General features: G+C 44.3%; 1 protein-coding gene across 2 annotated transcripts in view; it reads right to left on the bottom strand.

Annotated features, from left to right (window-relative positions):
* Positions 1-19,983, bottom strand: part of METTL9 (methyltransferase 9, His-X-His N1(pi)-histidine) — a 325,352-nt gene that overhangs the window by 150,254 nt on the left and 155,115 nt on the right. For both annotated transcript variants that reach the window (XM_069645616.1, XM_069645617.1), the window contains exon 4: positions 428-612. In XM_069645616.1, coding sequence (XP_069501717.1) covers positions 428-612 — 185 coding nt within the window. The remainder of the gene's footprint in view (positions 1-427; positions 613-19,983) is intronic.

The following is a 19,983-nucleotide window of genomic DNA, read 5'->3' as shown; positions in this document are numbered from 1 at the left end:
GGATTTTGTTTTGCTTCAAAAGTTCTTACAAAGAAGGTTTCATTCTGAGGACCAGTAATAAAACATGCTTCTTTCAGTCACTACAGAGGGTCATGTTTAACTTTTGGGAGACTGCGTGGTTGGACTGTGGGCTGTCCTCTTGCACCAGAGTGTTTCTTATAGAAGTGGTTGCCTCTCCTCATCAATTAATGCCATACACAGGCAGTAAAGCCAATAGAAGGTGTTTCTTGGGAAGGTAAGCGTGAGCACACAGACACACACACACACACACACTGTTGGTTCTATGCTGTGCAATAACGAATTGTGACCAGAATATGAATACAAAGACTGCATTTTATGGATTAATATATTGGCTGGATTGCGAGGCAGACAATCAATGGAGTCAGAATGTACCTTTTGAGCGTCCTTCAAATGAGTGCCTACATACCATTTTCTACATACGGGTGAAAAGGAAGAACCAGTGCAAGAATGACTCGGCCCCTAGTCGGCTCCAGTACATTTCGGATTTCTTTCAATAAAGTCACAGGTCGATCGCAGCGATCGAGAAGGTTCAAGCAGCTGATGACATCATATTGGAATCCTGTGTTCTGCCATTCATCTATTTCGAGTACCCTAGGACAAAATACAGAAAGTGTTAGGATTCAAGACTCAGTTGGTAATGCAACAACATTGCACACACAGTTCAATTAAGAGTCACTACTTTAAATATTGATTCAAAGAGAAATGGACACAGGAGGGCTGTGTTGCAGGCAACAGAAAGAAAGCTCAAAACTACTCAAAGGACGAACAGCCACCCAGTCTGAAATTAGGGAATGCCAACACATTGTTGTCAACCGAGTGAAGCTTTCGTACAGGAATAAGCAAAAGATCATTGATCTCCAAGGTCAGACTTTTAACTATGGCTTAGTGACAGACACAAAGGCGAAAGAGGTAGGTCAAACCGTAAGTGGTGCAATCAGGTTCACATCACTCCAAAAACAAACCTGTTACAGTGTTTAAAACAATATTTAATCATCAAGTACGTGAAAACTACAAAGCGGCACTTGAAGTATTCCAACTGAGTTGAAAAGAGTGTCTGCGATCCAGCACACAAGTATTCCTCCGTAAGGGAGTTTTCTCAAGTTGCTGTCTGTGGCAGGATTTTACCCCTTAGTTTAGGAGGGAAAAGGGCTGTAGTGAGGCACACAGTACTTAAAGCATACAATTGGTTCAAGGAAACACACACAAGCAGTTATTTATTGTATACACACTAATGCTTTAAAAATAAGTCATGTAGGTATTATTCACACAGTAAGGTTCTGATTACATGCCTATATACAGTAATGTTTTATGACGTTAACTCTTGCCTAATAATCTACATGCTTTTTAATAACAGTCAGCAGTTGGTGAAGTACAATTGAATTTAAAGGTAACAGTGGTACCACATAGAAAAGTATATATATATCTCCGTTTAGATTTCTAGTACAAAGTGAGTCTTATTTATTTGTGTACATCTACTTGACTTTTTATCCCCTAACTTAGTGTGTGGGCATTGCATTGCGGGGAGCTTGGGGATTCACTGTACCTAAGAACCAGCCTGCATCACCTCCCTTGAGTCTCAGCCTTGGTTGACCATCGTGAGAAACCTGAAAGTACTCTCACATTCACTGCTCATGGATCTTCTGTTCAGGTGGCCAGGGAAGGCCCATCGCTGTTGGATCCTGACCGTGGAGGCGGACAAGCAAGGGAGAATCACCTGGGTGGAAGGTCCTTGGGGATTGAGGAGAGGATGCCGGACAGCAAGACATGGTATCCCACTTTCCTAATACTGGCTTATGCTCCCTTTCCTCAGCCTTCATGGGCTACTTCCATTCATTCACGTTTTTCCCTGTCTGTACCCACCAAGTACTGACAAGAGGAAGCAGCAACTAGGAGTAATGCACACTTCCTATAACAAACACCATTCTAGTACTGGGACGAAGAAGAGGGGTATGAAGGCATCCAATACGGATTGTCGGGCATGTCCCATTGCTTGGGATCATTATGGGCAGGCAAGATAAGCCAACGACTCACACCTGAGACCCCTTAATAGGGCTCTTGTTTATAAAGGCAGGAGACCCAAGCAAGAGAGGGAGAACCGCTGTGGTGGAACAAGACCAGGAGGTATGAACGCAGCAACGATCCCAGAGGACCTGCAGGACCCAGAGCGAGCAAGTCGCATGGTGGTTGCAGGACCGGGAGCCCTTGAATCTGATAGTGGGCAGCTGGGCCTGCCAAACAGCTGCGAAGCAGAAGGGACGCAGTCCGCAACCATTTAGGATGCCGGCGTGTGCCCGGCAAGTAGGCAGAGCACAGGCAAACTGCCTCTCGGTTACAGAGAAGGTCAGCAGGAGCAGCAGGAATGGCCACTGTGGAGATGCAAAGACCCGGTGAGTGTCAGAAGACACAAGAAGACCGGGGTGCCCCCAGGGGACCGCAGGCAAGTAACAGTACATGAACCTGAATGCATATGAATATTGAATATCAAACTGAATGGAAAATGCGTTTTGCATGAAACCACATTAAATTGAATACCGAATTGAATGGAAAGTGCTATTTGAATAAGTTCCCGGCATATTGAATACTGAACGAACATTTGAAGTTAAACCGACATATTGAATGTCTGACTGTATGTAAGCAGCACTGTGAGCAGAAAGAAAGCATATGGAAAATTGATGTGTAATAAGTCCTTGATGTGACTAATGCACAATAAAAATAAAAACAATTAAAATTTGGAAAATTGAACAGTCACTAAAGTATTCTAACAATTAATGTGAGAAATAACCATAAGTCTATGGTAAAGCAAAAGGCTGATGCAGAAGAGTGTTACACTAACCAAAGAGAATACAAAGTTGAGAAGTCAGAAGCCCGAGGCAGAAGAGCCTGTGAAGGGGCCAAACAGGCTAAGGGAACTTATGGTTGCACGACCAGTAATGGGTGGACCGTATGATATGATATTTTATTTGTATCGCGCTCATTCACATGTGTTTCAGAGCGCGACAAGGCAAGGGAGGGGAGGGGAACAGTGGAGAACACAACAACGATCTTACTAGGCCCAGTGAAATTGAGAACAAGCAAATGCATGGGAAAGGGGAAGGGGAAAAGTGCATGGAAGGGGGAGAGTGGAGAGTGCGGGGCAGAGGAGAAACAGATAAATAATAATAAATAAAAATAAATAGATAGATAATTGAGGCAATAAACAGTGGTAGTGCAGCCGGCAAGTGGCAAGTGCTGCGTTTACGGCAGCAGACTGGGTAAGTCTGATAAGTGCAGAAAAAGAAGAAATGGGGTCTGGAGGACTGTATGGGTACAGATACAGACCCCAGTGCGAGGGGTGGCCCGGAGGCGATGCAGGAGGGTGGCAGGGTGAGCAGGTACCTGGGCCCAGGGGACAGAGGGTGGCTTGGTGCACAGTGCCAAGAGAACAAATCAGCAGGGGAGAAGGGGAGCAAAGGCAGAAGCAAAGAGGAGAGTCTTGAGGTGCTTCCGGAACCAGAGATGGTGCTCCTCAAATTTTAGAGTGGCAGGGAGGCTATTCCAGAGGGAGGCCCCAGCCAAGGACAGATCTGCCCCATGCTCGTTTCTTTGAAAAACGACTGACCCTGAGGGAGTTATAGGTAGAGGAGTGAAGAGCTTGTGAGGGGAGGTATTTGCAGAGGGATAGCTGAAGATATTTTGGGCCCAGGCCCCAGTAAGCCTTGTGGACAATGCAGGGGGTTTGAATGCAATCCTTGCATCCACTGGGAGCCAATGGAGAGATTTTAGAGCTGGAGAGATACGAGCCCAGGGCTTGAGGCCAAGGACAAGTCTTGCAGTCCTGTTCTGGATTAGTTGCATAGGGCGGCGAGTAGGGATGTAACGGTATAACGGTATACCGTTAAAGATACCGTGAACCACTTAATTGAACAATAATAACCGTCACATTGTTTATACCGTTATACCGTTCATACCGTTAAGTGTGCTTTTCAATCTGATTTGGAAAGGCTGCAGTAAGCAATTGCTGCGCAGTCTTGGTTTTGCACTGTTGGATGTGCCGTCTGCCATGTAGTTTCAGTTGGAGCAGTTTTTAATGCCATTCCATAAACCACACGTGCCTTACACGAAATCAATATGTTAGCAATAGGAAGAATAGATACAGTGCCAAGAAGGAAAAGGGTTTACTTTGGGGTGGCGGCTTTGGGGTTTATATATTTATAATGGATAATGTTCTCTAAACATATGGCAATAGGGGATTTCCCTGGTTCTATCATTGAATTTACATATAATAAGTCACACTGCGAAATTCACTCATCTCTGTGGGTATTCCCTGCTGCCATTCCAAAGGGTAACATGTCAGTGATTATTGAACACCTTTTGGCCCGCAAGTAAACTAAAGGCTGTAACGTAAAGAGAAAATGCGCGTGTGTGTGTGTGTATGTGTATGTGCACAAGCGTATACTACCATCAGCCTCCATTGATCTGTGGCATGCAGGTTATCAACATGGCAACATGTTCATCTTCACCAGTAGCCAGTGTGGAAGCAAAAAGCCTAAATGACCACTTAAGAAAAGCTATTCAGTTTGCTTTACCAGTTGCAGCAGGCCTCCACCCCACCCCCTCCTCGCCACATGTGTGTTTGTGTTTGGTTGAAGCAAGGCATTTTGGTGGAAAGTATGTTGAAAAGCCCAATTCTCGCCCTGGGTGCTTGGTTTTGTTTGTGATGATACATCTGTCAATTTATGACCTTTTAGAAAATATTTGTTAAGATCAGTTAACTCCACCTTCCATACCGCGATAACCATGATATACCGTCATTTGGCAAGAAGGTTATCATACCGTCATAAAACTAATACCGTGACACCCCTAGCGGAGAGTAGAGGCAGGTAGATTTAGAAAGAGGCTGTTACAATAGTCCAACCTAGAGGGAACCAGAGCTTGGGAGACAGTGAGCTTCTGGGGGAAGGAGAGGAAAGGAAGAGTTCCTCTGAGGGGGTGCAGTAGGAAGTTTGACTTTTTAGAGATGTGGGCAGAGAAGGAAAGTGTGGAGTCAAAGATGGCCCAGAGGTTCTTAGCCTCGCAGGTGGGGGTAGGAGGAGGGCCAAGGGAGGCTGGCCAGAGAGTGAGGGGAAAGGATGGTGAAGATGTGCCTTCAGACAAAGATCATTGGCAGCACACCAATCTTGAATGGCAGCATGGCAATCAGAGATGGGAGAGGAGGTGGCCGAGGGCAGCCTGAAAATGAGTGGTATGGTCCAACAACCACGCCTCGACCAGGGATTTCCCCACTGTGAAGATCACAGACCACACAAATCAAGTCAAGGAGAAGCATTGGGTTCCTGGTTGCCCGACCTGTGATGGGTGGACCGTGTGGTCTGACAACTGCGCCTAGACCAGGGAACCCTAAATGGTGACCAGAAAAAGACCTTGCAAATAAATACAGGGAGCTGTGAATTGAATGCTAAAGCAAGCCAGAAGGTGGGCCAAGTGGACCTTTTGTTTTCTTGTATTGAATATTTGAAATCGGAATAAGAGCTATAATGAACCCTGAGAGTCAAAGGAACTGAGAAACACTGTCTTGGGGAAGGGAACCTCAAGACCTCCCTTTTATGTGAACTGTGATATATTGAACTTGGGGAAGGGAACCTGAACACCTGGTGGAACATTGGTGAGACAAGAAAACACTGCCTAGGGGAAGGGAACCTCAATGCCTCCCTTTTGTGTGAACTGTGCCGGTGAAAGCAGTATAGGTGTTACAGTGCAATCTTGGGGAAGGGAACCCTGGGAACCGAAAGAACTGAGAAACACTATCTTGGGGAAGTTAACCTCAAGACCTCCCTTTTGTGTGAACGGTGCTAAATTGAATCTGGGGAAGGGAACCTCGAGACCAGGCGGAATATTGGTAAGACAAGCAGTTATTGGAACTGTATCAAACTTGGGATAGGGAACCCAGGAAGAACTTTAAGCTAAGAACAGAGGAGACTTTTTTTTAAACACCATTTTGCTGGCTAAAAAGACCCCCACACCACATTATTTCGAGATGTGAGGGCAATCATAGGTTTTGACACAGACCTCCTGTAAGTTTTTAGGCAGGAGAAGTCACAACCTTAGTTATAGGGCAGGTTAGGCCTTACACCACCCCAATACTGAAAGAAAACTTGCTTTGAAAGTTGAGTTCTGTTGTCTGTGTCATTACTGTCAATCCCATGTTCTGCACTGTCCTCTCCCCTTAACTCTGCACAATCTCAATGAAGCCTGGCCTAGTAAGATAGTTGTCTCTGCCTTCCCTCTGTTCCCCCTCCCTTTCCTCGTCACGCCTTGAAATACGTGTGTATATGCCCTATCATATCATGCCGGTCTCAAATCATCCATAGCTATCATTAGAGAACCTTGGCTGGGGTTTTCTGTGCCTCTACCCAAACTATATAGTGGGCAGCAGTACAGATACCCCCTCCAGTGTACAGCCACATTTGTCAAAGTCTCGTGGTGCTTAGAGAAAGCAGAGCACCACACCGAGAGGACAATGTAAAATATGTAATGCAACATGTGGAACTGTATTAACCCAGGTTTAATAGTTTAAGAATAGAGGTTTATAAAACAAGCTACTTTGATATGTTTGGTATAAACCCAAGATAAGTTAAATATTGGTAAAGCTGCGGGTATTATATTAACAGAGGTGCAGAAGCATTTCAACTAGTTTCTCAGCTCTCCGGTGTGGATAGTTTTTCCTCTCTCCACACCTTCACATATTACTGGTTCATGCCTTGATCTTATTGTCACGTCTTTCTCTGTCCACCTTTCACGTCTCATCTCTCCCAGTTTACCTTTCTGATCACCATCTTCTTTCGGTTTCAATTTTTCCCACATCTCCAGTCCTATATGCTCCATCTCTGTCTCTGTTTTCGCTATCTGCAAAGTTTCAATACCCCACTCTGTCTCTTTATGTATTTTGGCCTTACCCTCTCACTCTACCTGTTCTACCTTGTCAGCTGATAAAGCAGCTTCTGTTCTCTTTTCTTCATCTCTTGTTACTCTCTATCCAACCTCTGTTTCCTATCCATCTTGCAAACCCTCACAGCCATGGCTTTCTATGCATCTCCAGTCCACGCGTCGCCTTCAAAGACACTGGCTCAAATCTAAGTCTGTGGGTGACTAACTCATTCATCATATCATGTCTTGTATGATGATTGCCTTCTTTCTGCTGAACAATCCTATTTTTCAGATCTTCTTTATGCACAATCATCTCACCTGAGACGCCTCTTCCAAACTCTCTCTCATCTTCTTTACCCTCCTCCGCCTGATCACTCACTTAACTCTTCTCCATCAGCTTCTGACCTAGCCGCATTTTTCTCCTCCAAGGTTGCTTCTCCACCTTTTTGATTCTTCCTTCCTCTGCACAAACAGTAAACTTTCCCCCTATTCTGCTCACTACTACTTCTATTTATCACTTTACTCCTATTACCGAGGACACCTTGTTTGTTGACTCAAGCTCATCCTACTGCTGCACCAACTGATCCTATTCCTTCTGTTATTATTCCTAAAGTCTATCCCTCTCTCAATTCGTACCACACATCTTTTTCCAACAGTTGTCTTCTAACCTCTACTTTTCCTTCTTCCAATCATGCCTCTATTATCACGATTCTAAAAAAGCCTTTTGCCGATCCCTCTCTCGCATTAAACTTTTGTTCTTTTTTATCTTATCTATCCAGATTACTTGAGTGCCTTGTCTATTGTCAAGGCTCTACTTTCGTGTTTAATACTTTGATTCTTCCCTGGTTCCCAATCAGGTTTCCGTCCCCACCTTTCCACTGACAGCCCTTCTATCAGTAGTACATTCTTTACTCACAGAACGCTACTCTAAGCACTCCTGTTTTCTAATCTTATTAGAGCTATCCACTGAATTCGACACTGTTGATCACTCACTTTTACTAGCCTCTCTTTCACCCCTTGTTTTTTCTAGATCCGTTCCTTCCTGGTTTAGATCCTATCTGTTTCGAATGACATTTTCTGTTTCATGGGGAGGAATAACTTTGGATTCTTTTTCTCTTGCTCATGGTGTCCTGCAAGGATCAGTTCTCGGTCCTTTTCTTTATTCTATTTATACCCGCCACCCCACCCCTTAGCTGAACTTATTTCTTCCTTTGGTTTATCACATCATTTCTATGCTGATGATACTTTTTCTGTGTTTCTCCTCTTTTTCAGCTGACATATACGATCTACTATCCTCTTGCTTACTGGCCATTAAATCATGGACGTCTTATTAGCTTACGCTTAATACTGCTAAAACTGAAGTACTTTTATTCCCTTCCAATACCAATCCCTCACCATTACCTCCTCCTTTTATATAATTTCCTCCCTCCAAGCTTCTTATCTCATCTACTGCCGGTAATGTGGGACTTTACTTTGATACTGCCCTATCCTTTAAACACCACATTTCTATATTGTTGCGTGCAGGTCACTATCATCTACTTAATATTTAAAAAGTCTGCTCATCTTGGACCTTTAATGCTACAAACTACTGATATGTTCTTTAATTTTGTCACACTTATTTTACAGTAGTCTGTAATGCCTATATTTGTGTACTTTTCTGTCTGGTTTCATGTGATTACTTCTCTTCTGCCCTTCTTACTCTTAGCTGGCTCTCTTTTCCAGCTCAATTTAAATTCAACTTTTTATGTTGTGTCTTTAAATAGCTTTATGGTCTTGCTCCCGACTATCTCTCTTCATTGGTTTCATTCTACTCGTTCTCTTCACTCTAGTTCTCAATTTCATCTTGTAGCGCCACTTCCTCCTTGTTCACAGTCACATTTTCATAAACGTTCTCATCTTGTTCCTTTGCACTGGAACTCTGTTCCGCTTTCTATACGTTCTTCCTCTATTCTGTGTTTCGTAAATCCCTGAAATCCCATCTACTCCAGCAGGGCTGATAACAGGCTGATTCTACGCAAACTCCATACTATTGTAATGCTTTTATTGTGTTGATGCTATGTACACCTCTTTGGATTAAGGTGCTATATAAATCTCAAATAAATACAAAATAAAATACTAATAAATTAAAATGGTTCTACAACATATCACTAAATTAATTACACAAACTAGCAACATAAAAAGTAAGGATAAAACACGCCCTGAATTTTCTGGTGTAATCTGCCACTGCGGGAAGAGAAGCTTTCATAGCTTCCTTGTAGAAACACATGTGGAATACCATGATGATGCACCCATGTGTCCCGACCTCCAACCTGAATCCTGCCCCCAGGCCAGAGAGACTTCTGTATCACGTGAGGAATTTGAACTCCCTTATCTAGATGATCCCTAATGCAGAGATGTCCAATGACATCAGGAAAGAGGCTTTAGACTTCCATGACTGGAGGTGGAATTATGAGAGCCAGCAGTCGTCTGCAAAGAGTCAAAATGGAACTGGCAAATAAGAAACCTTTACTCATGTAAAGCAGAATATGGAGCCTTCTGCAGCCTGCCAGTCTTCTTTGTCATCTTTCTCCCCAATGCAGCCCACACAATCCAGTGGCTTTTATGATCCATAAGGATATTTGGAGCTCAGAAGAAAGAATTAGACAGGTGCCGAGTGACACAGTAGAAGCAAGGCGTAGTATCATATGATAAGTGTAATGTAAATACCCCTTTCTCCATTGCTGGCAAGAGTGGCAAGTAAAACAAGTATCCTAATGGATTACTTTAAAGCAATTGGGAAGGAGCAGTTTAGTGGATGCAAGTTATTTTGGTTAAGCTAAAACCTATCCGCTGAATTCTGGTTCTGGGTGCCTGGTCTTGGCCAACTCATCTAAAGAATCGATCTACTTACATTGAAAAAGTAGAGCAATTTAAAAATGAGAGAACTCTGCTCCTATCATTGTAGATCTCCGAGTGCCACTGTACCCCTAGCTGCACCAACATTTTCCATGTGTCAAGAAAGAATGTCCTTTACAAATGGTTCTTAAACATTTAATTGAATAAAGTTACCATTATACATTTTCTTAGTTTCATAAATGTGTAATGGTTGCTATATCAGAACAATTCGTACTGGAGGATTTTGAAAGTTCATTCATCTGTTTAAGTAGAAGTTAAACTTTACTACACTTGGGGCCCGATTCACAAAAGCATCTTATTATGGCGCAAACCCATTGGAAAATGCTCTGTGAATCAGGCCCTCAATGTAGGACTAGGAAGGAGCACTGCCTATTTTGTGTTTGGTCCTTTACAAATTAAAATCTGATGCAGTACGGCATGAGACATTACACAAGTACACTCACCTCTTGATTGGCTGCTGCCGGAGAATGACCTTGTTCCTAAAGGTAGGTCATGTTTGCACATTACGCAGCAAGTGAAACAAGGCCAAAGAGCGCTTATCACAAATGACGTCCTATTCAGGTTTAAAAGCCAAGGCCTCGCCTTCAGAGTCTTGTGCTTGAGGAATCGTCTCAACACCAAATTGAGAATTGTCTTACAAACAGTAAATGAAAGCATGGGAGTGATGGGGCGACTATCAGCAGAATGAAAAAGGCAAATTTGAGTCTTCAAACAGATGACAGATTATGAATTGTTGGTAAATGGCATTCACAACATCACCTGCTACTTGAACAACCTCCGGGGGGGCTATTTGCTCCATTATTTTTGGTCTGGTGAGCTTTAAAATGTACCATGAAAATTCTTCAGTGTGGGCACTGCACCAACCATTCCAACTCTTGAATCGCACAGTGCAATGGCAATCTTCCTCAGAGAAAAGTCTCCCAGATTAGACGCTCTAAAATGCCATTTCAGCAGTGTGATGTGTGACAATGTCCACTGCACCGTGATGTGGTGGGCGGGGGAGGGATTCCCTGGTTCCGCCCACAGCAACGAGACTGGCCGGAAGGGAATCGTCACATCCACAGTGCTGGTCCTTTGAGAGACTGTCAGAGAAATGGTACCTTACAATCCCAGAGCCCTCTAAAACCGGACCAGCGGTATTGCAATAACTTTTGCAAGAATAAGAGGTTTAGTATCAGTGCTAGTGCTGTCTTGGAACCTGTTTACTGTGTACAACATCTGCAGAGAAGAGGAAGGTCCGTCTGGGTCCTCTCCAGGGGCCCACGATCTGCACTTAACCGCACATGTGCAAACACTCCAACACAAAAAGAGCAGGACAGGAAACACACCTGAATCCACGACACCCATGTGCCCCCAATAAATCCCTATAGGGAAACAAGAAAAGGACTCGGGTGCAGGGTGTAAGGGGAAGATCTGGCCCAGGGGTGGGGACCAGATGATATGAACGAGGGAGAAAGCATAGTAGCACTTTGGGAGTTTGCAGGAGCACAACAACCTGGAGCAACGTGTCAGGTGATCAGCGAGAAGATGGTTAAAGAGGCGAATGTGCAGGAAGAGGTGGTAACAAAGGTTTGCTACTACTCATCTGATGCCACGTGATGTAAATGCCTACATAATAGACTTTTTGATATTGACAACACATCCACACCAGAGACTTACCCTAGACTGAACATTCATTTCAAGGTGTCAGAGGTTGTCCACACTGGTTAAGGGGAGGGGGCTAACAGGAAGGTGTATACCTTGTGTCCTAGTTTGGTTTGTGATTCTTCCCTCAAATAAAACTCACGTACCATTTCCCTTTTACCGAGTTGTTGTAAATCCCCAATAAAGGCACACTCCTTGAACTTTACTCGCGTATCTGGTGGAGTTTCCCAATAGCTCCGTGACAGACGTTTTGTGACGTGCTAACAGTGAGACTTTCAAATTCACCTGGGCTTTACAAAAACAAAAAAAGGACTATTGTTCAAGTGAGTCTTTTTGCATTATTAATATTTTGTACGTTGAAGTTCCCTTTGAATGAGAAGGACTAAACCCCCAATTACAAAATTGTAAAGTTCAGAGAACTATTATCCATGAATTGGGTCACAACATCGCCTAGCAGTACAGCCCAATGTCTATTTGCTAACACAGCAGTCCTCAAATAGACGGAATTAAAATGTCTTGTGCTGGTTTGTTGTGCATCGCCAGCAGGACGGTGCACAGCAGCCCATCACTCGGTTGTGACATAACACCAAAAAAAGCATGATTTATAACGCTGTTTGGTCTTTAGCAGCATCACTTTGCATCGTTTCATTTTTATGGGCCTCCCAATGTTTTTGACTAAAACGTCCCTTTATCCGCTGGCTAGAGCGGATGGGAGCAGAGGTACAAAACAGTGTGTCACTGCTGTTCTGAGACCAATGTAGTCGGTCATCATTAGATAATGAAGGTGGCCATGGAACATAAAGGAAGGTTGCAAGTATTTCAGGACGCTGTTGAAAGAAAGAGCCATGTTTTACAGACTCATTTTCTAGGATATTTCAGAAAGGTCTGGTAGGGTTTGTGAGATTACACCCATTAAGCAGGTCAGGCGTACTTCATTTATTGGCCCACATACTTGCAGCCCCTGCTCAAGAGACACTATAGATCAGTTTCACATTAAAACACACACATAACGTCCTTCCGGTCCCTTGACAAGAATACCAATTAGCCATTTATGGCCAACTACAGTGAAGAGCATGCACTTCACTCAATGTTGACAAGTGTCTTTCAGTAGCTTGCAGGCACCAGGGAGTGGAAATGAATAGCTGCTCACTGGTGGCAACTCTGCTACACTTCAAACTGAATTCGCTCCATCATTAGCATCCCGCAATATGGCGATCATGTACTGATCTAGAATGGTGCAAAAGCTATTGTAGGCGGGAGGCAGACATGGCTGGTAACGGCCCACCAGCCTGTGCCAAGGTAGGCCCAAGTGAAGCAAGGGCCTCAGCGAGGGCTGTGGATCGTTACTGGCCATTCACGCACCCTGGCCCACCAGGATCGGGTGCAAATGTTTCCGCCCCCCCCTCCTGCCTCCCACCGGGAGATTTGTGCTGCCAATGTCCCAAGAGGGGGAACGGAGGAGAATTTTAAAAATGAAAAAGATTAATCTCTTTTCCATTTTTATGGAGGACGACGGGATTGGAAGGGGCTCAATACTGGAGCTCAAAGCTCTGGTACCACAGGTAAATTGAGAGGGGGCAGTAACAGGTTTGGTTGTTTTTTTGTGTGTGGGGAGAGAGGAGGCGGCAACCGGGAGTCTCTCCTGGTTGCCTCCCCCAAAAAAAAAAAAAAAAAAAAAAAAAAAAAAAAAAGGTCTTGGGTGGCTGAAACAGTGGGAAGAGAATTTATATTCTCGCCCACTGTTCTAGCCACCTGACTGGCTAATGGCCCTTCCCCGGGTGCGAATGCGATGCACTAAAGCTCAGTGCATCGCATATGTCTCACAAGTACTTCACATGCACTCACTATCCAGCTCACACCCAGTTGTGCTATGGTGGACACAAATAGGAGGGTGATGATGGGTGCGTCACTGGTAACGGTGAAGGCTTGAGAGTTGAGACTAGGAATGAAGGTGTTGTTACACCAGTGATGCAATATTTTAATTGTTAGGTTCTGAAAGCCAGCGAGCAGCCAAGGGCGGCGCAGTGTTGGGCGCTCACCTTTTCTTGTGCTAAAGGACTTCTTTCACCTCCACCTCCATGTGCTGGCAACGCCCAGACTACTCTACAAGCTCTGAGTGGCAAAGTTGGCGAGCAGCCAAAAGCACAGTGTTGAGTGCCACAAGGTGATAGGCGCCCAAGTGGCAGTTGGCCACTTATTTTCCTCAGTAGTCCCCCATCCTACCAGCAGCCAGTTGTTGATTTAGCGGTGTGCCAAAATCATTGTTCAAAGCTAGGTGACTGCCATGCTGTTAGCACTTTTTTTTTTTTTAAATAGCATATCGAGCAGGGACCGGGCTTGGGTGTGCATGGGGGAGTGGTGATGTCAGACTATGGTGGCTCCTTAAGGGGTCGAGCGCGCTCCCACCATGCCCCTGAACTGCATTTACCAGTTGCTGACGCACTGGGCCCAGGTGGTGGAGACTTGGTACCTGGGTGTTTGCTTTCAAACCACCAGGGAAAGAACGGGCTAACATTGTGAATTTTGCATATTTTTTGTGTCGATTTTAATTCTAGGAGATGTCTCTCCGGTGATAGATATGCATTTTTTATGCTTCAGGCTTTATTCTGTTTTTGATGTTTAACTCGATTTTAATTCTAATTTGTTTTCATCTGATTTTGAATTGCATTTAATAAATGTTCCTTTGACCCGGCCACTGCGATTATTTGGGGTATTTTAGTAGGACAACAGCGTGCAGGCCAGCTGGTTGTTAATTCTGAGCAGGGTCTTAGCGGAGCAGGACCCTGTTGGACCAGGTCTAAAAAGAAACGGACTGCAGTCCCAACTCAATGAGAAAGCCACTAAACGGTCAACTAAGTTCACCAAACACACAGATGAGGCCAATCTTATGATGACAAAATTGCTAATCTTTTGCATCATCTGAAACCTCCTGGAGTTATTACCAAAGAGGTTCAGAGTCCAACCAGGAGTGTGTGGGATCCCATCCGCCCTGGTCAAATTGCGCGACTTCATTGTGTGATGAGCTGGTGTAAAATCGATCCTGCCTCCGGCCAGCACTAGGATGTCAAAAGCGAGCAGACTGTAGGCAGGGGCAACAGATCTCAGGCCCTGTCAGACACGATGCAGGAGATAGCGAGGGAAAGCACGAGGGGTCATAAAACCACTTTGCCCGCACTTAATTTTCAAATCCTCCCTCACAGATTGAACAGAAAAGTTATACTACTCATTTTGAGTTGACTAGAGTATGCTTACCAGCAGAATCTAGCCAATTCGCTCACCAAGCCAGGCGGAAGGTTAAGTGCGCAACTGCAAATGGAGCAGAGCCAACATATGTACCCCCCAAATTACTAACACTTAATAGGATTAGACCACTGGTTAATTAGGAAACCAGTGTGGTGTCTAGTCATACGAGGAACACTGACCCAGAGTCCACTCCATGGAACAGCGGAGAGGCAAACCGCATAGTTGTCCGTTGCATTCTATCCCGCTGTGATGGCTGTTTTGAGCTACCCCCGGTGATATTGCAGCTCCAGGTGGAGAAAGAGGCACTGTGCGGGGACCTTTTAGCCTTAAATCTCCATGTCAGGGAGCTACAAGCCTTAGCATAAAAGAATACATCTAGTTCAGCCATAGCCTAGTCCAGCCCAGTAAATCAATTCCCATAACTCCAACTACAGCTGCTCGTACAATTGTAGATAAATTGACCAAGGCCATTAACGTATTCACGATCAAAAACGATCCTGTAATCCACTTAAGGCCTAGCATTAATGCTGGAGGCCAAAAAGGGAGATTAGCAACAGTATAGGCAGGGTCCGCTGGATCACATGGCCCAAAACCAATGATTTTATTTGGTGAATGTAACGAGAGTGGATCCAGGCACCAAAGAAATGGGAGATTCACTGGTAAATAAAGTCTCACATTGGCTACGGACAAAGAGGACGTTGTCATAAGGTGTGACACCGTACAATGTGTTTGAGTATCTATGCCAGGTAATCCATTTAGAGATTGCAATAGGGTGGAGATAGTTCATAGGGTCCCAATAGCTGAAATTCTAGCAATGGAGCAAAGATATTTTCCTCCGCGAGGCCTGGGAATGTCTATAAATTTGAGTCCCACGAGCCAACAGGAGTCTTGTCAAATGCTATGCAGGCCGATGGGGCACACAGATTAATGATAACACCAGCTCCCGATCAAGGGGCGACTGACCCCACTTAAACCAAGCACATCTGAATTAAGCAGCCCAGACCACAAAGGTATAACACATCACATCTAGAGAGGGGAGTAGTGCCCAGTGGGACTTCTAGGTTGACAACCCAAGCGCTACAAGTCCGATCCAGAGTGCCATATAGTGGGTATGGAATCTATCTAGGGATCGTTGGTGTGTATCTGGTCTTGGGATATTGCAGGGCTTACAAGACATCTTGCTGATGATGATTGGGTAGCATTCGTTTGGAAGCATGGGGTGACATGCCTGCAGGAGGCATGGGTAACAGAGGCTGAGCCCTTGCAACGCTATACTACCTTTGCTATCACTGCTTGCCAAGGTAGGTGTGGTGGACCCAGCGATGGTATTATCTGCATGTACCCCGTATTATTTACAATCGCTGCAGCAATCAATATGTCCGAAAATGTACTCCAAGTCCATCTTAAAAAGGTAATGACTGCATGAGATGCTCCTAATTAAATGTATACTATCGACTGACCCCAGCTAGTGCGGCCAGGAACTTTGCCCTACTTAAAACAAGGAGTGTGTGAGGAAGAAGACAGAGTCTGGGGGGTAGGGAAAACTGAGTGCTCCCAAACCGAGGAGAAAAAATAAACTAGTTGATGAAGTTGCCAGCATGATGTTATCTGGAAACTTGAGGGCCTGCAACGGTTGTTTTCCGGGGGATTAATAGCACATTTGTGGAAGGTCATTGCACAAGTCTAATTGACTACATCCTGGTCAATGTGAAAATGTGGTCTTGCCCAGGATAGAAAGCAACCACCGGCCATTTGTTTTGGTAACTGATGGGGCGTACCCATGTGGACACAATTCAAACAAGTGTTTGCGTCATTGTAGCTGGACCATTTATTGATATTGATGCCTTATTACCCAAGATCTTTGACACTATAGTACCAGTTCTAGAAGCCTCATTGAGCCTACCTGAAGACGCCACCTGTGCAATGTTAGCGGTGTTTGAAGACATAAGTTGTTTGAGTGGGTTTTCTTTCTGCATCTACTAATGCCGAAAAAATAATCCACATTTAATAGTCCCTCATGGTATGATGGGGACTGCTGCAGGGCCAAGCGGGCTGTGATACTATGTGTAAAAAGTTTTCACTGGAGGCACACAGGCTTTGCGCGAAGCTAGAGACGCATACATGGAAGAAAATGATAGAGGCCATCAGAAGCAAGAAGCCTCAGAACCTTTGGGCACAGGTGGGTAAAGTTAGACCACCTGTGTATGGCGTGTTGGAGGGATGTATCCCGGAGCCATCCTGGTTTGAGCACTTTAGGAATCTTTACCAAGAAACTTTGACTTTCCCATCTGGGGAGGACCTTGGTGATCACCTTCCAGTGGCTGAGAATATAATTCTTATGATATTTATCGAAAGGGAAGTAACGTGTGCTATATTTAGTCAGAAGTCTGGCAAAGCCCCCCAGGCCAGACAGGGTCCCTGCTGACTTCTACCCAGTTGTACCCGAAATGTTGACCTCCTTTCCTACTACTGCAACTATAACAAAGAACCAAGCTCCACCCTCTTGGAAAAGGGCAGAGATCATCCCCATACACAAAAAGGGTTAGAGGGGCCATCCTAGTAACTACCGCCCCATCTCCCTACTAGATGCGGGTGGTAAAATCTTTGCACGATGTGTGCAGCATCACTTGAAATCTCGGATAGAAGAAAATAACATTCAATACCATCTTATGGCAGGATTCTAAAGTTTTACTAGCACAATAGACCAGTGTTTGTGATTAAGATTGCTCATTGACAAATATGTTACACTGCAGAAAATGCATGTATGTGCTTTTTATTGATCTGCATACAGCATTTGACAGAATACCAAGGAGGTTGTAGAGTACAATGCTGGGCCTTACAATCCCTATGTGCTCCTGAGGGCCATTCAGATGCTTTATATTGGGAACAAAGCCTTCGTTAGATGGAACCTTGACGGGCACACCACCAGGGCGATAGACAATGGGCGTACGCCAGGGTTGTGTCTTGTCACCTAAGCTATTCTGCCTCTTGATTTATTAATGGGGTTATTTGTGTGATCTGTTAAGCACTCCCACTGATGCACCTAAGCTTGCCAATGACAACTTTCCAATGATGTTATTTGCTAATGACGCGGTTTTGTTGTCCCTTACACCCAGCAGGCTCAGGCGTCAGTTTAACATCTTTGAGCAGTTCTGGGCAACCAATGGTCAAACAATCAACACTTCTAAAATCAAGACAATGGTATTCAAGGGCTCTGGGGCCAGAAGACATTTGAGGGAGAATTTAATTCTCAATGGCCAATCCTTGAGCTGGTACAGGCATATGATTGTTTGGGGATAGGACCAAGGAGGACTGTAAATGGATTATGCAAAATGATCGGGCCGCCCTAAATCTGGCAAGGCACAGTGGTGTGATGGGGAAATTTGCCATAAACCCAGGGAATGAGCCATGTAGTACGATGCTGGAAGCCTACACAATGCAAGCAAGACAGGCTGCTTTATGGGGGGCCAGTAATTTTAGTACATTATCAGTTCTAGAAAACAAGTTCCTTCAGAACATCTTGGGTCTCCCGCACTGGGCCCCGAGTTTACCTATATTCTTAGAAACCAATATGCCTAGAATTGAGTCTGTGCGCAAAGCCAAACCCATGTTCCTCTGGTTAAGGATTTGGTCAACGCCAAAGTTATAGAAATGTAAAGAGGTACTCTTAGATGTCTTGGAACAAGACGGCAGGATGGTTTCTGTGGTTTGTCCATATAAGCAAAGAGCTTTTCAGCATTGGTCAGAGTGCTTGTTGGGAAGCACCGGACCGTATGAACTGCACTACTGGAATGCAGAGTTTCATTAATCATTCCACTACGCTCAGTACTAACTGGGCATTAAAGCATGATTTTGGCTTTGAAGCTCCGATTGGGAATTTTATCATTAGTCAAGCTCGGTTACAAGTGGAATAATAGCCGCCCATGTGTCACATCTGTGTAACGCAGCGGGAATGCGCGATTATTATTTTTTATTTATCTGTCCCCTATATCTAGAAATCTGGAAACAGTATCTTACCCTCGTTTCTAGCCAGAAATGCTAAAACAACACTGAGAGCTGAGAAACTCTGCTGTGTGTCGAGTAATAGCTTGGTGGTAAACTCTGCGGCCAATTACCTACACAGCGCTTGGATGTGGAAAATTAGTTAAGCTCTGGCCTAAAGGACTTTTCTCACACAGTTAAGGGAACAATAGTTTAATACCCATTGTTATTCATGCACATGTATGTACATACTGCAATCCTTGGGGTGAAGGGGTAGCACCATTCCTATTCACATGAAGCATGTGTCGAAAGAGGGAGTGGGGACAAACGTATAGACTTCATTCTGCGCAATGAGTTGCTATGCACCCGACAATCTTGGAAGATCTACTACTCATTGCATGAATGTCTAGTTTGTAATGATGGTGATTTAATGGCGGTTCATGGGTATGCCTGTTGAAGCGAATGTACTGCAATTGTACGCTTAAGCGAACCTGCAGGTATGCCAATAGTTCAATTGATGATTATAACTGCACACTTTGCACTTTACACCGGAGGACCACTTGGACCTTTATTAATGTATTAAACTGATATTGCAAAAGATCTCTGGCACCGTCTACCAAGAGCCTAGTTGTTGACAAGTACTTTGTGCTTTATATTCTAAGATCTGATCCAGGAGCATTAATAATTTAACTTATGCTGTATAAGACCTCTGGTATAATGTGCTGAGTAACTCTTTGTAATGTTATACAGGTGTGTAATTCTTGTAAAAATGACCTATGGTAATTCATCATGCCTTTTCTACTTTGATACGTTGTTTTTATTGATGTTTTGCTTTTATGGCTTTGCCGAAGCAAAGCTGGAATTGAGCGATTGAGTATATTCCCAACACAAGAGAAGATTCCAATGCAGAGAAAGTGTCAGACATTTAAGCCATATCAGATTCGGGTCATCACATTTCCAAATACTGCCTACACAACATAGAAATCTGCACTGGAGCTGGTCTCTAGCATACAAGTAAAGCAGGCATATAACACACGAATAAGGTGTGTAGCATAGCTTTAAACTAAGAAATGTGAGTACATGCTGCTTTAGTTCTAGTCATGATGGCAGATATTGCTTCCGATTTAGCTGAATAAACAGGAAAGACTATCCCGAAGCAAGGTGGGTTGTATGGGGTACAGTCACCCTTGACCATAGCTCCTGAGAGTACCAAGGAATGGAGGATACCTTTCATGCATGCGATGTAGAATAGGAGCGCACCAATGCATTAAAAGGCCAGTGGCTATAGAAAGTGGG

Source organism: Ambystoma mexicanum, chromosome 2p (genome assembly GCF_040938575.1).
Source record: "Ambystoma mexicanum isolate Mex_15411 chromosome 2p, UKY_AmexF1_1, whole genome shotgun sequence".
Lineage (NCBI taxonomy): Eukaryota > Metazoa > Chordata > Amphibia > Caudata > Ambystomatidae > Ambystoma > Ambystoma mexicanum.
This window is presented reverse-complemented; position numbering and strand designations above follow the sequence as displayed.